Below are 14,982 nucleotides of genomic sequence, written 5' to 3'. Positions count from 1 at the left end.
AGTATTTTTAACCTGTGCAACCTTCTCCATATAGCATTGTGGCTGATCTGCATCAGGGTGGGAATAGGTTTTGAACCTGCCCTTGTTCCTGTCCTCCAGCTACAATATGTAACAACTGTAAGTTTACACTGCAGACAAGTAGACAAGTCAAGTCACATTACAGGGAATGGTATTGTATACAATGTATTCACATAAGACTGTTTAGAATATAATTATGGAGGGCAGGATGTAAGCCTAGGCACAGAACCAATTACACGATTTCATTTACTTTAAACATTAAGGTAGAATCTTACCAAGAACAGTGAGGTTAAGCTGACTCTCACGATTTCCTGTTGGAAAAGTTGCAAACTCGCAAATGTACGTCCCCTCATCTTCTAGCTGTAGACTATTGATATGGATGGTACCATCATGGGTTGTCGGCCTCTCGAAGTCCACGCGTTCTTTGTATGGAGGTAGGACAGAGACGCCCATGTTAGGATTGTAAATCGCCACATTTTGCTTAGAGCCATTTGTCGATTTTTGCCATGTGACCTGAGTGATCTTTACGTTGGGTAAAGGATTGATGAAGCTACAATGAAGTATAACATCTGTGCCAACATATCCCGATACTGTGTCATTTACGAGTACTATTTGCGAATGAACACCTGAAAAAGAGATGGAAAACATATGTAAGATCTAAATAGCCCAAATAAATATGACCATACATAAAAGAAATACAGCATATATGTATCTATATGTGGCTTCTCATAAGGATTCTGGGCATCCTTTTTTTCTCCTGTAAATCTCCATAGTCTTTTCCAGTCCAGATATATAAGCCTTCTTATGTAAAAGAGGCTCAAGTGCCCAGCAGGAATTTTCCTGAATGAAAAGAGCCCAGGTAGGTCCAACCTATGCCTTCTTTATCACCTACCCTGTTTGACTGACAGCCACTAGTAGATACAGAGAACATGGGTTGGGCCTACTTGACATATCCGCTTTAACTAAAAAGAAATTTGTCAAACTGAATGGTCTAAGAAAACACATACATAATATTGCACCAATTATTTGATGGAAACAATTACCTGACTACCATCTTGTCTGTGTGGTTCCTCCACTATTACTATTATACTTGCAGTTACGTTCTTACTGTCTTTGATATGCTAAATTAATGGTTGCTAATTTTTCTTATATCTGGACTATGGTGGATGACAGTGTAATGTTAGGCTGAGTTCACATTTGCATAGGGGACTATTTTCTGTGGGCTACATTGCAGATTACGATTATTTTTCAGGATCTTGCAGGGAAAAAAAATAATGCAAGCGGTACATTTTGTGTCCGGTCAACTACTGCTAAATAAATGGACACCAGATGGAAGCCTGATGGGCCTCAGTGAAGTCAATGTGATCACTTGGGATCCACTGTGTCAGTGTCCATTGTGCAACGGACTGTCCAGCTCCACTTTGTGGCCACTAATGGAGTTAGTGACAGAAGCCCCTAACGGAGCCCTGACACAAATGTGAACCCTTATACTGTCCTTAGAACAAGAACAAACTACCTAACAATATAGCAATAATTAACATTTGTTAATCCTATCAGGATCATGCTGCTGATCAATGCTAATGTCACCCAAATAAGTCCCATACAGACAGAAGAATGTCACCCTATAATATACAAATGATAGGAAGCTTAAGTTTGCTCCAACATCTGTTGCTTTGCATTTGTGAAAGCTCATCTTCAGATTTAACAATAACATTTTACAGAACATTATAATTCTCCCCACATTGATTCTATGGTATTGTTCCTGTACTCAGACTGTGAAATCTAAATCTAAGAAGCTAAATATATGAACTGTGTCTTTGTAGAGTGCCAGATGCCATTGCGTTCAACAATGAGGACAAAGAAATCCCTGATCAAATCTGCGGCTGGATTCAGTTCCTTCCAACAGTCTTTAACTTCTACACATCACTAGGCTCACCAACACAGCTATGGAAAATAATAGTACAATAAAGTACATATCCACCCAAATAATACATCTTTTTATGTACTCAAGATTATTCCTGTTCTCTTTTTGGGCTTAGTGTATGAAAACAAGAAAAAATTACTTTAGCTAGAATTGTCCTCAGAATAAAATTTTCTATAAAATTGAATATGTTTCTGAGTGTTTTTTTTCCCCTCAAAATATTTATATATATGGAACATGCTTCATTGCTTATACCCGTACTTAAACAGAGATGATCAAATACTCCAGCGCTAAGACATCTTATCCCCTATATAAAGAATAGGGGATAAGATGACTGATGACGGGGGTCCCCCGTGATCTTTCATGCAGCACCCTGTTACCATCAGCCCCCTGAGCATGTTCGCTAGGGGTCTGATGACTGCCGATCACAGGGCCAGAGTATTGTGACGTCACGCCTCCGCCCCGTGTGACGTCCCACTCCGCCCCCTCAATGCAAGCCTATGGGAAGCCTATTAGGTAAAAACATTGCTATACACACCACCTGCACACAGTACAAAGGCTGTGTGCAGAGTATTGCACCCAGATTTCATGAAAGTTGCACTTTAAATTAGTTGGCAGTGTCAGCTTTTATTAACTAGTGTCAGACAGCGTAGGGACATAACCCCAGCAGGTAACACCCAGTTGGCTATTTAGTCATACATTTCTAGTATGGGAATACAGATGTTCACTAAAACAAGCAGGTAAAGGGAGGGCACAGGTTCTCATTAAGTTGGGACTTGTTATGGTTTGACTTCATTCACATGAGAATATAAATGGCCTGCACCAAAAGGTATTGGAGTCTCATTAGAGGGTTTCTTCAACTTCTCTCACATAGTTCAATTTCACATTTTAGCATAGAGCACCTCTTACAGTGATCATCTATATAGCCCATTAAAAATAACAAATTTACTGTTATATATTCATTTATACAAAGAGAGGGTCATTGAAATATTATTTCCAATGCCCACTGGTCTTCACAATCTAAATTCCAAATCAGTATACTTTTGAAAGATGGTATAAAAAAATAACACAAACTCCATGCAGATGTTTTCTTTGGTCAGATTTGATTTCAGGACCCCAAAGCTAACCACTGAGCCACCATGCTTTTATCTGATATACCTATACTGTATATTGTATTAAGGATGTAATACTGTACACAGAGTACTCATCTGAGAAGACTGTAGTAGATTGTTTAGTATAAAGCTAATGTATTAAAACACTAACCACATTAAAACAACTCAGCTGAATGCTACAAGTAGGAGCTGAGATCCACCATGCTAATTTAACATAACACATGTAAGTGAAAAATCACAGAGCCAAAAAATCCCCAGATAAATTCCACAACTAATCACTAAAAGGAAGGAACGGCAACTTACACATTACATTTAATTAAAGGGTAGTAAAGCGTGAAACTCGTTCTTGTCTTAGTCAAAGCAACACTTAATAACTATGTGTAGAGAATATAGGTGCAAAGTCACAAACTCACCTCTGCTTCTATATATGACATATGTGCACATTTCTCATTGTAGGTAAATGAGACATTTGTCTGTGTAATGTATAGGTATAAGTCTCAAAACAACGCCGAGCAACCATAATGCCATGATAAAATGTTTTATAAGGCTAGGTTTCCACTTGGCTTTTGGGGCATTTTGCCCCAAAAAGCCCAAACTACCCCACGGCAGTCTGGAGATGATGGGGGTTGTAGTTTAGCAACAGCTGGAGGCTCCCTGCTGGGGAAAACATTGCCAGAACGGCTCTGTTCACATATTGCAAACACATTTGAGAACAGAGCTATACTCTCCACCTTGGCTGTAGCTCCGCCTCTAATGACATCATCACAAGGGGCAGAGCTACACTGACTAGGCCAAGATGGGGTAAGTGATCGCCTGGCTACTATTTCCAGTATATGCAGCCTTCTATAGAGGGCTGTAAATACAGGATTCCACACAAAGAGTTAACCAGCACTGCTCAGCAGTGCGAGTTTACGCTTTCCTTGCTAGGCTGGCACATTGCTTACAGCCCTGCAAGGGATTGCAGTAATGCAGCAATGTATAGATATCTCTGTTTTACTGTATATTCATGCTGAACAGAGACCGGCTATAGTAACGGGAGTCCCAGCTTCTGTATAGTATATATGGGTGCACTATGCACAACTGTATACTATACAGCTGGTGGAGGTAAATAGTGCATCACTATTTACCTCTTAAGGACGTAGGGCGTACCTGTACGTCCTACACCCGGCCCCGGCGTTCATAGCCGGGACCCTGGGCTAACAGCGTGCAGCACCGATCGTTGTGCTGTGCGCTAATAACCCTTCAGACGCGGCAATCAAAGTTGACCGTCGCGTCTGAAAGTGAAAGTAAACGCTTCCCGGCAGCTCAGTCGGCTGATCGGGACATCGCGATAAAATCGAGCGAGCAAGCGGAGGTCCCCTAACCTGTCTCCGCAGCGTCCGATCTGGGTTTGATTGCTCCAAGCCTGAGTTACAGGCTTGAGCAATTGAGCCCCTATCTCATTGATCCATGCAAAGCTATGGCTTTGCAGGGATCAGCATTAAAGATCAGTGTGTGCAAAAAAAAAGTAAAAAAAAAAAGTTAAAGGTCATTTAACCCCTTCCCTAAAAAAAAGTTTGAATCACCCCCCTTTTTGGTGTAAATGAAAATGAAAATAAAAATAAACCTATGTGGTATCGCTGCGTGCGGAAATGTCCGAACAATAAAATATATTGTTAATTAAATAGCACGGTCAATGGCGTATGCGCAAAAAAATTCAAAGTCCAAAGTAGCGTATTTTTGGTCACTTTTTATATCATGAAAAAAATAATAAAAAGCAATCAAAAAGTCCGATCAATACATAAATGATACCACTTAAAACTTCAGAACATGGTGCAAAAAATGAGTCCTCATACTGGCCCGTACGCGGAAAAATAAAAAAGTTATAGGGGTTAGAAGATGAGAATTTTTTACATGTAAATTTTCCTGCATGTAGTTATGATTTTTTTCCGAAGTATGACAATATCCAACCTATATAAGTAGGGTATCATTTTAATCGTATGGACCTACAGAATAAAGATAAGGTATTATTTTTTACCGAAAAATGCACTGCGTAGAAACGGAAACCCCAAAAATTACAAAGTTTAATTTTTTCTTCAATTTTGTCGCACAATGAATTTTTTTCCATTTCGTCGTGGATTTTTGGGTAAAATTACTAATGTCACTGCAAAGTAGAATTGGTGGCGCAAAAAATAAGCCATAATATGAAATTTTATGTGCAAAATTGAAAGCGTTATGATTTTTAGGTGGTGAGGAAAAAATGAAAATGCAAAAACAGAAAAACCCTGCGTCCTTAAGGGGTTAAACTAGGTGGACTGGGAGCTCTGCATTGGAAGTACGCAGTGTTATCCTGAAGGCAGTGAAAACTGCCGCAAGATAAAAAAAAAATTGGCTTTTTCCACATATCAGCAAAAATGCCAGAAAAAATGGCAGAAAAACTACCAAAACAAGAAAAAAAAATTCTGGTATTTTTGCTAAGGAAAAAAAAATGTGAAAACTTAGCATAAGGGAGCTTTTTCTTACTAAATTGTTATAAAAGCTCATGTTTTTTTGGTTTCTGAAGCAGTAATTTCCAATGAAACATTGCAGTTATCTCCAACGCAACATCATTGAGAATATAATGTGAGAGGATCATTACTGGGTAGAAAGAAAATGCCCCTGTGGTTCCATGCATGTGGTCATCTTATAACCATCCGTACACACTGGCTGTAATGTTGTGTGCAATGTTCTAGTCCATTTATCCCTTGGTGTGACCCTTACATAGAACAGTAGGCTTTGTTATTTTAACCCTGCTTGGTGTGGATTACTCATATCAGTGTATTTCTCATATTCTACAGGTTTCTAAAATGCTCCTCTCTGAAAGACGGCAAAACTAATAAAGTTCCTTAAAATATTCATCAAGATCTTCACACACAATGATTAACAGGCAAAATATGACTTTCTATAAAGGAAATTAATAATCTAGTATTTCTCATAGGCACGACATCATATCTGAAAGCTAAATGATTACAGTACGGTTGTAAATTACAGAGTGCACTGTATGGGTTTACAAATGAAAAGACTTAGATGAAAAAAATCCAAATATTCATCAGAAATAAGCAGTTATTCATTAGATGAAAATGGGATTAAAACAGTAAAGATTAAATAAAATGTTAGAAGCACCCTTCTGAAATGACATAGAACTTTTTAATTAAAATAACTTTTTTTTTAAACTTTGCAGCAGTGGAATGATATGCTTGATGGTTGCGGAACTCTTCGTAGCAAAGTACCATTGAATGATTGATGGCTGTGTCAGAGGATCATGAGATCCTTCAATGAGTCCACCAGTCGGTTAGTGGCCAAAGTGGTTGTTGGCTTTTGACCATCCTACAGGGTCACTCTGGGTTTATTTCCTGTCACAGTCTGCCCACCTAGATACTTATCGTGGAATGATGCAAAAAAACCCGTAGGAGGTGGCGCTGCTGGTTTCTAATGTGAAGAAGAAAGACCGAACCAGAGAAGTGATGTGGAACCAAACTGGACCACTTTATTGAGAATACAGCAAAGCCAACAGGAGCACTCTGGTTTGTGATCTATAGTCCCCTCAAAATTAGGCCAGTCCACTCACTTTGCAGGACTAGAATTAACAGACTTCTCACTAGGCCTTAGGACAGCCAGTCTTTTACTATCGGGGTTTGCTCTTTCACAGCCCACAAGCTGAAATTTGTGTAAACAGGTGATGTGTCGGCCTGTAAAAGAGTCCTGATCACTGAGAACATTGCTTGTTTCCTGCAGCCTGTTGGCCTGTCTAAGATGTTTACCATGTTTATCACCTCCACTCCAAGCTTACAACACCTATTATTTAGCTTAAAGGGGTACTCCGCCCCTAGACATCTTATCCCCTATCCAAAGGATAGGGGATAAGATGTCAGATCGCCGCGGTCCCGCTGCTGGGGACCCCCGGGATCCCCGCTGCGGCACCGCGCTATCATTACAGCACAGAGCGAGTTCGCTCTGTGCGTAATGACGGGCGATACGGGGGACGGAGCAGCGTGACGTCATGGCTCTGCCCCTCGTGACATCACGGCCCGTCCCCTTAAAGCAAGTCTATGGGAGGGGGCGTGACGACCGCCACGCCCCCTCCCATAGACTTGTATTGAAAGGGGCGGGCCGTGACGGCACGAGGGGGCGGAGCCGTGACGTAACGATGCTCCGGCCCCTGTACTGCCCATCATTACGTTCAGAGCGAACTCGCTCTGTGCAGTAATGATAGCGCAGTACCGCAGCGGGGATCCCAGGGGTCCCCAGCAGCGGGACCGCAGCGATCTGACATCTTATCCCCTATCCTTTGGATAGGGGATAAGATGTCTAGGGGCGGAATACCCCTTTAAAGGGGTACTCCGGTGGTCAACGTTTTTTTCTTTTGTGACTTACCCTATTTGTTTTGTTTCATTTCTATTCTTGTTGTTTAGGCAACTCTATTTCCGTTCTTTGTTGTCTTTTTATACCCCACTTTGTTTTCCTATCTTTGCTTCTATTTCCTGTTTCTTGCTGTGCTGAAAACTACAAATCCCAGCATGCCACATGCCTTGCTGGTTTGGGGCGGCTCCTTTTTTTTAGGTTTGTTTGTTCTGCCCTTTACCCACCCTACAATGTTCCCGGGTAGGCCCCCTTATACACAGCACACTAATATAAATCAGCCTTGTTGGGATACACTGTCATACACACACAAAAGGGACTACAACTCCCAGCATGTGTCATTCAGGAGTCTTCAGTCTGTGGTATAACACCAGCATGCTGCCTCTGTAATCTCCTGGGGTTTGTAGTACAGCCTTTGGGCATGCTAGGAGTTGTAGTTTTGCAACAGCTGGAGGCACGCTGGTTGGGAAACACTGGTGTAACATGATGTGTATGCTGAATAGGCTAGAACAGTGTTTCCCAACCAGTGTGCCTCCAGCTGTTGCACATCTACAACTCCCAGCATGCCCAAAGTATGTCATGGCTTGCTGGGAGTTGTACTTTTGCAACAGCTGGAGGCACACTGGTTTGTAAACACTAGCATACACACAACATGGATTACAACTCCCAGCATGTGTCATTCAGGAGTCCTCCCCCCTCCTCCTTCCTATATATAGATCATTCCCAGTATGAGATTTATTCCCCTGCAGTCCATACATCCCCAGCCCGTGACCATTATCATCCTCCCCTTCAGATAACACACTTATCTTCTCCTGTGCAGACCTGCGTCCTTAGAATACAGAGCCGGGGGAGGGGAGGAGCTGTGTACTGAATGATATGAGGGTGTGTGGCTTATTTCTCTCATGCAGACAGAGGGGAAAAAAAAGCTATGACATGTTGTCCACCTCAGACTCACAACATGGCCGACTGTGGACAACAGTAAAAGAAAACCCTCTGAACTACAGAACTTCCTACCCAACAAACAGGTAAGAAAAACACACACATGCTGCCAAAACATATAACACGTGTATATTGCAAGAAAACTAAACTTACAAAGAAGATGCCATATAATCAAAAAAAATTACCACCGGAGTACCCCTTTAAACTGTGCCAGAATCTTGGTGCATAGGGTTGCACTTTAACCCACACCCACTTTACACAAAGTCATGCCTGCTGTTGAAGAATATATGCCCCCTTGATGGATGTGGCCAAAAAACACATAATAAACGTGGTGTTTAGCATGCACATCAGTCATGTAGCCAAAGCCATTACCAATGTCGGAATAACTAATCTGAGACAGGATTAGTATTAAAAAATATATGTATTTTATTAGGATGGTATCAGATCAGATAATAATTGATAATAAATCTCTAGTGCAGTTGTTTTTGCAGAGCAGTAACCTATGCTTCACTACCTCTAAGTAATACTGTACATGTACTGTGAGCATAAGCTGTAAGAGTGCATTGTCAGACCACACACTAGAGAACAAAGGGAGAACACATGGCCAAAAGACTCCACCCCTGTATATAAAGCAGAAGAGATCACAGCTCTGTAAAAACACATTCCCTGAACATACAACCCGCATTAAAGAGAAGACAAGAGCAAAGCCTTGTTAGCGTGTACAATAAATGCACAGCATTAGAGAACAAAGTGCTGTGTGATGCATCATCTGCAATGACAGGCAGACACCCCCATACAGACTAAAACTGCAGTGCACATCAGCATCATAGTTACATTCAATGGCATTTTACCGCTACAAGTCCTTCAAGTGACAGAACTCGGCTATGGCTCCTACTCTGCACCTATTGTTTGGCTTTGTGTGTTTCCTCTTATAGCCAGCAGGTGCTGTTTATATTGTGACAAGGAGCACAAAGAAATGTGTGTACGAGAACTTGTTATGTATTTAAATGAATTGCTGGATGACTGAATGTGCGCTATGCATAAACCTATACATTATAATTACGTTTAATTGGTTTCCCAATGCTGCTTGCATCTGGTTATAAAGCACATGGTATAAGCTACATTGCACTTTTCAACGACTCAGTCTCTATGGATAACTCGTGCCCAGTATAGAAGAATAAAGCTATGAACAGTGACCATGAGTACAGATGTAGTTGAGCCTTACAGAATTATTAAAGGAAATGAATATGTTTATCAAGTAGCTCTATGATTATAATTTGTGATGTTTTTATAGCAAAGATCCAGGAACCCCCATGGTAAAAATGATGGATAAGATTCATGCATATAGACTCAAGTGTACGCTCTTATTTGGTTCTGTCATATTCACCAATAAACACTTCCACTAGTGTCCCTGTAAAGTTGTGAAGGAGAATTTTCTAGTAAACTCAAGAAGTTGGCTTCAGAAGCCATGATCCAGTCATCAGCCCAGTGTAGATTGTAGTAGGATCCCTTTTCATCTCCTTAAAAAGCTTTAGCCCCAAAAGTGGCTATTTTCAATTGGGACACATTTTGGGCTGCTTTTGGGCCCCAAAAAATGGACAATTTATGGACAAAAAGGGACCTATTGTTAGTCATAAACTTTTTCATTACAAAGTTTAGGAAAAATTCAATTCACAACTAATGCAAATATCGCCGTGATTCGATCACGCAAATCGCTTCATTAAACCCCATTTAGTGTTGTCCAGGCTCCAGGGCATCTAAAATGGTGAATCCACATGTGATGACGTGGGGTAAGGAATCCTGGGAAGGCGGGAACAAGGGTAGGTGGGATGACCCTAAATCACATGCAGCCTGCAGCCTTTTAGCAGCCAGTCATCCCTGTGATGTCACAGCCCTATATAATCGGCGGCCATATTGTGACCAGTCACTTCAGCCTGTCACTGCAAAGAGATAGAGAGGGACAGACAGCGCTGTGTTTTGCACAGAAAAGCTTTTTTCCAGCAGCGATTCACATCCTAGTCAAGTCAGATTTCTGTTGCACAGAGAGAGGGACAGAAAGCATTCTTGCTGCAGAGATTCACCTCCCAGTCAATGTCTACAGCGTTCTATTACAGAGGGACAAAGAGCAGTGTGTTGCACAGAACAGCAGCGATTCAGCTCAAGCACAAATCCTGCCTAGAAGCACTGATAGGGAAGGGGGTGAGATTGACAGAGAAAGTGCAATTCTGAATGTAGTACACAGCGACTTTGTGCTGCAGCACTGGTATGTACTGCTGGTGTTGTGCACAAATACTTTAAGCGTACTGGAGTGCATTGTCCTCCCCTCCTAAGTGCATTCCACATGTACATCTAAGTGGTGTACTATTTTGTTCCTGTTAAAGTCTCAAGGGCCTAAATACTGTGAAAGGCCAGGCAAAAGGACTCACCGGTTGGTGTTGTACACAAATTCTTTTTTAAGCATACTGTAGCACATTGTCCTCCCCTCATTAGTGCTTACCCCATACGTACATCTAAGTGGTGTACTATTTTGTACATGTTGAAGTCTCAAGGGCCTAGATACTGTGAAAGGCCAGGCAAAAGTACTCACTGGCTGGTGTTATACACAAATACTTTTTTAAGCATACTGAAGCGCATTGTCCTCCCCTCATAAGAGCATACCACATACGTACATCTAAGGATCAGAGTGTTTTTCTGACCACTGTCACTTTAAGCATTAATAACCCTGGGATGCTTTTACTTATGAATTTGATTCCGAGACATTTTGTGACATTTCATGAAAAATTTGAAAATTTTGAATTTTTCTAACATTGAAGCATTCTGCTTGTAAGGAAAATAGACATACCAAGTAAATGATACATTGATTCATATATACAAGATGTCTACTTTATGTATGCATCATAAAGTTGACATGGTTTTACTTTTGGAAGACATCAGAGGGCTTCAAAGTATAGCAGCAATTTTCTAATTTTTCATAAAATTGCCAAAATCTGAATTTTTCATAGACCAGTTCCGTTTTGAAGTGCATTTGAAGGGCCTTCATATTAGAAATACCCCACAAATTATACCATTATAAAAACTGCAACCCTCAAAGTATTCAAAATAACATTCAGTAAGTGTGTTTACCCTTTAGGTGTTTCACAGGAATAGCAGCAAGTGAAGGAGAAAATTCAAAATCTTCATTTTTTACACTTGCATGTTCTTGTAGACCCAGTTTTTGAATTTTTACAAGGGGTAAAAGTAGAGAAATCCCCCTAAAATTTGTAACCCAATTTCTCTTGAGTAAGGAAATACCTCATATGTGTATGTTAAGTGTTTGGGGGGATGCAGTAGGGGGCTCAGAATGGAAGCAGCGACAATGGAATTTTGCAGAGTGAGTTTTTCTGAAATGGTTTTTGGGGGCATGTCACATTTAGGAAGCTTCTATGGTGCTAGAACAGCAAAAAAAAAAAACACCACAAGGCATACTATTTTGGAAACTACACCCCTCAAGGAACGTAATAAGGGGTACAGTGAGCCTTAACACCTCACTGGTGTTTGATGACTTTTCGTTAAAGTTGGATGTGTAAATAATAATTCATTATTTTTTCACAAAAATGCTGTTTTCCCCCAAATGTAAAATTTTTACAAGTGGTAATAGGAGAAAATGCCCCCCAAAATTTGTAACCCCATCTCTTCGGAGTATAGAAATACCCCATGTGTGGACGACAAGAGCACTGCGGGCACACTACAATGCTCAGAAGAGAAGGAGTCCCATTTGGCTTTTGGAAAGCAACTTTTGCTGAAATGAGACAAACCCTATATTATATGAGGCTGGTCAAACCACATAAAACAATGGGACACTTTACATTTTCCTACACATAACCCCTTAAGGACCCGGGGTTTTTCCGTTTTTGCATTTTCATTTTTTTCTCATTACCTTTCAAAAATCATAACTCTTTAAATTTTGCACCGAAAAATCCATATGATGTCTTATTTTTTGCGCCACCAATTATACTTTGTAATGATGTTAGTCATATTACCCAAAAATCTACGGCAAAACTGAAAAAAAAATCACGGTGAGACAAATTTTTTTTTTTTTTTAAAAGGCCATTTTGTAACTTTTGGGGGCTTCCGTGTCTACACAGTACATTTTTCGGTAAACATGACACCTTCCCTTTATTTTGTAGGTTCATAAGATTGAAATGATACCCCACTTATGTAGGTTTGATTTTTTCGTACTTCTGGAAAAAATCATAACTACATGCAGGAAAATTGATATGATTAAAATGGTCATCTTCTGACCCCTATAACTTTTTTATTTGTCCGCGTATGGGGCGGTATGAGGGCTTATTTTTTGCACCGTGATCTGAAGTTTTTAGCGGTACCATTTTTGTATTGATAGGACATTTTTTAATGACACCCTTGGTGTCTGGGCATGCTGGGAGTTGCAGTTTTGCAACACCTGGAGGTCCACAGTTTGGAGACCACTGTGCCATTCCAGAAGTTGCAAAACTACACATCCTCAGCATGCCCTTACTGTCCAGGCATGCTGGGAGTTGTAGTTCTGTAACATCTGGCCCTTCAGATGTTGCAGAACTACAACTCCCAGCATGCCTGGACAATTTTGGCATACTGGGAGTTGTAGTTTTGCAACATCTGGAAGGGCACAGATTGGGAACCACTGTATTAGTTGTCTGCAAAGTGTAGTCCTCCAGATGTTGCAAAACTACAACTCCAAGCATGCTGGGAGTTGTAGTTCGGCAACATCTGGCTCTAAAGATGTTGCCGAACTACTACTTCCAGCATGCCTGAGAATGTTTGGGAGTAGTGGTTTTGCAACAACTGGAGGCATACTGGTTGGGAAACATTGTCTGTTTCCTAACTCAGTGTTTCCCAACCCGTGTGCCTCCAGCTGTTGCAAAACTATGACTACCAGCATGCACTGATAGACTGTGCATGCTGGGAGTTGTAGTTTTGCAACAGCTGGAGGTCCCCCCCCCCCCGTGAATGTACAGGGTACATTCACATGGGCAGGGGGTTTACAGTGAGTATCAGGCTGCAGGTTTGCGATGCAGCAAATTTTGCGCGGCAGCTCAAACTCGCAGTGGGAAACTCGCTGTAATCCCCGCCCGTGACGAGCAAAATTTGCTCTCAAAGAGCCAAATATGACTCCTTCTCTTCTGAGCATTGTAGTTCGCCCATAGTGCACTTCTGGTCAACTTATTGGGTACCTCCATACTCCGAAAAGATGGGGTTACAAATTTTGTGGGGTATTTACTGCTATTAACCCTTGCAAAAATTTGAAATTTTGGGGGAAACACATTTTAGTGAAATTTTATTTATTTTTATTTTTTTTACATATGCAAAAGCCGCGAAACACCTGTGGGGTATTAAGGCTCACTTAATTCATAGTTACGTTCCTCAAGGGGTCTTGTTTACAAAATGGTATGGCATGTGTTTTTTTTTTTTTTGCTGTTCTGGCACCATAGGGGCTTCCTAAATGCAACATGCCCCCAAAAACCATTTCAGAAAAACGTACTCTCCAAAATCCCCTTGTCGCTCCTTCGCTTCTGAGCCCTCTACTGCGCCCGCCGAACACTTTGCATAGACATATGCATATTTGTAAAAATTCAAAAATTGGGTTTACAAGAACATGCGAGTGTAAAAAATGAAGATTGTAAATTTTCTCCTTCACTTTGCTGCTATTCCCGTGAAACACCTAAAGGGTTAAAAGGCTGACCGAATGTCATTTTGAATACTTTGGGGGGTGAAGTTTTTATAATGGGGTCATTTGTGGGGTATTTCTAAGATGAAGACCCTTCAAATCCACTTCAAACCTGAACTGGTCCCTGAAAAATAGTGAGTTTGGAAATTTTGTGAAAAATTGGAAAATTGATGCTGAACTTTGAAGCCCTCTGATTTCTTCCAAAAGTAAAAACTTGTAAATTTTAGGATGCAAACATAAAGTGGACATATTGTATATGTGAATTTAAAAAAAATTATTTTGAATATCCATTTTCCTTACAAGCAGAGAGCTTCAAAGTTAGAAAAATGCTAAATTTTCAAATTTTTCATCAAATTTACGAATTTTTCACCAAGAAAGGATGCAAGTTACCAAAAAATTTTGCCACTATGTTAAAGTAGAATATGTCACAAAAAAACTGTCTCGGAATCAGAATGATAACTAAAAGCATTCCAGAGTTATTAAAGGGTACCTCTCATCAAAAAAACTTTTGATATATTATAGATTAATGTATGCAGAATAACTTTACAATTGCATGTTATTAAAAAATATGCTTCTTTCTATTTAATTTTCCACTTTGAAGAAATGACAACTAGGGGTCTCCCTACCAGTCCTTGCAGCAAGCATTTCAGACTCATGCTGGAGTCCTAAACACTACGAGCTGCCAGTCTGCTTTGTTCACAAAGGAGAACACTCCGAGCTGCCAGCCTGCTTTGTTCACAGCCTGTTTGGCTGTGAACAAAGCAGGCTGGCAGCGCTGAGTGTTTAGGACTCCAGCGTGAGTCAGAAATGCTTGCTGACAGGACTGATCGGGAAAAAAACAATAGAAAGAAGCATATTTTTCATTAACATGCTATTGGAAAGTTATTCAACATTCATTAATCTAAAATATA

General features: G+C 40.6%; 1 protein-coding gene across 1 annotated transcript in view; it reads right to left on the bottom strand.

The window, feature by feature from the left end:
- Positions 1-14,982, bottom strand: part of NECTIN1 (nectin cell adhesion molecule 1) — a 147,121-nt gene that overhangs the window by 41,548 nt on the left and 90,591 nt on the right. Inside the window, exon 2 of the mRNA XM_056544767.1 lies at positions 294-644. Within this exon, the coding sequence (XP_056400742.1) occupies positions 294-644 (351 nt within the window). The remainder of the gene's footprint in view (positions 1-293; positions 645-14,982) is intronic.

The sequence above is a fragment of the Hyla sarda genome, chromosome 10 (assembly GCF_029499605.1).
Source record: "Hyla sarda isolate aHylSar1 chromosome 10, aHylSar1.hap1, whole genome shotgun sequence".
Taxonomy (NCBI): Eukaryota; Metazoa; Chordata; class Amphibia; order Anura; family Hylidae; genus Hyla; species Hyla sarda.
This window is presented reverse-complemented; position numbering and strand designations above follow the sequence as displayed.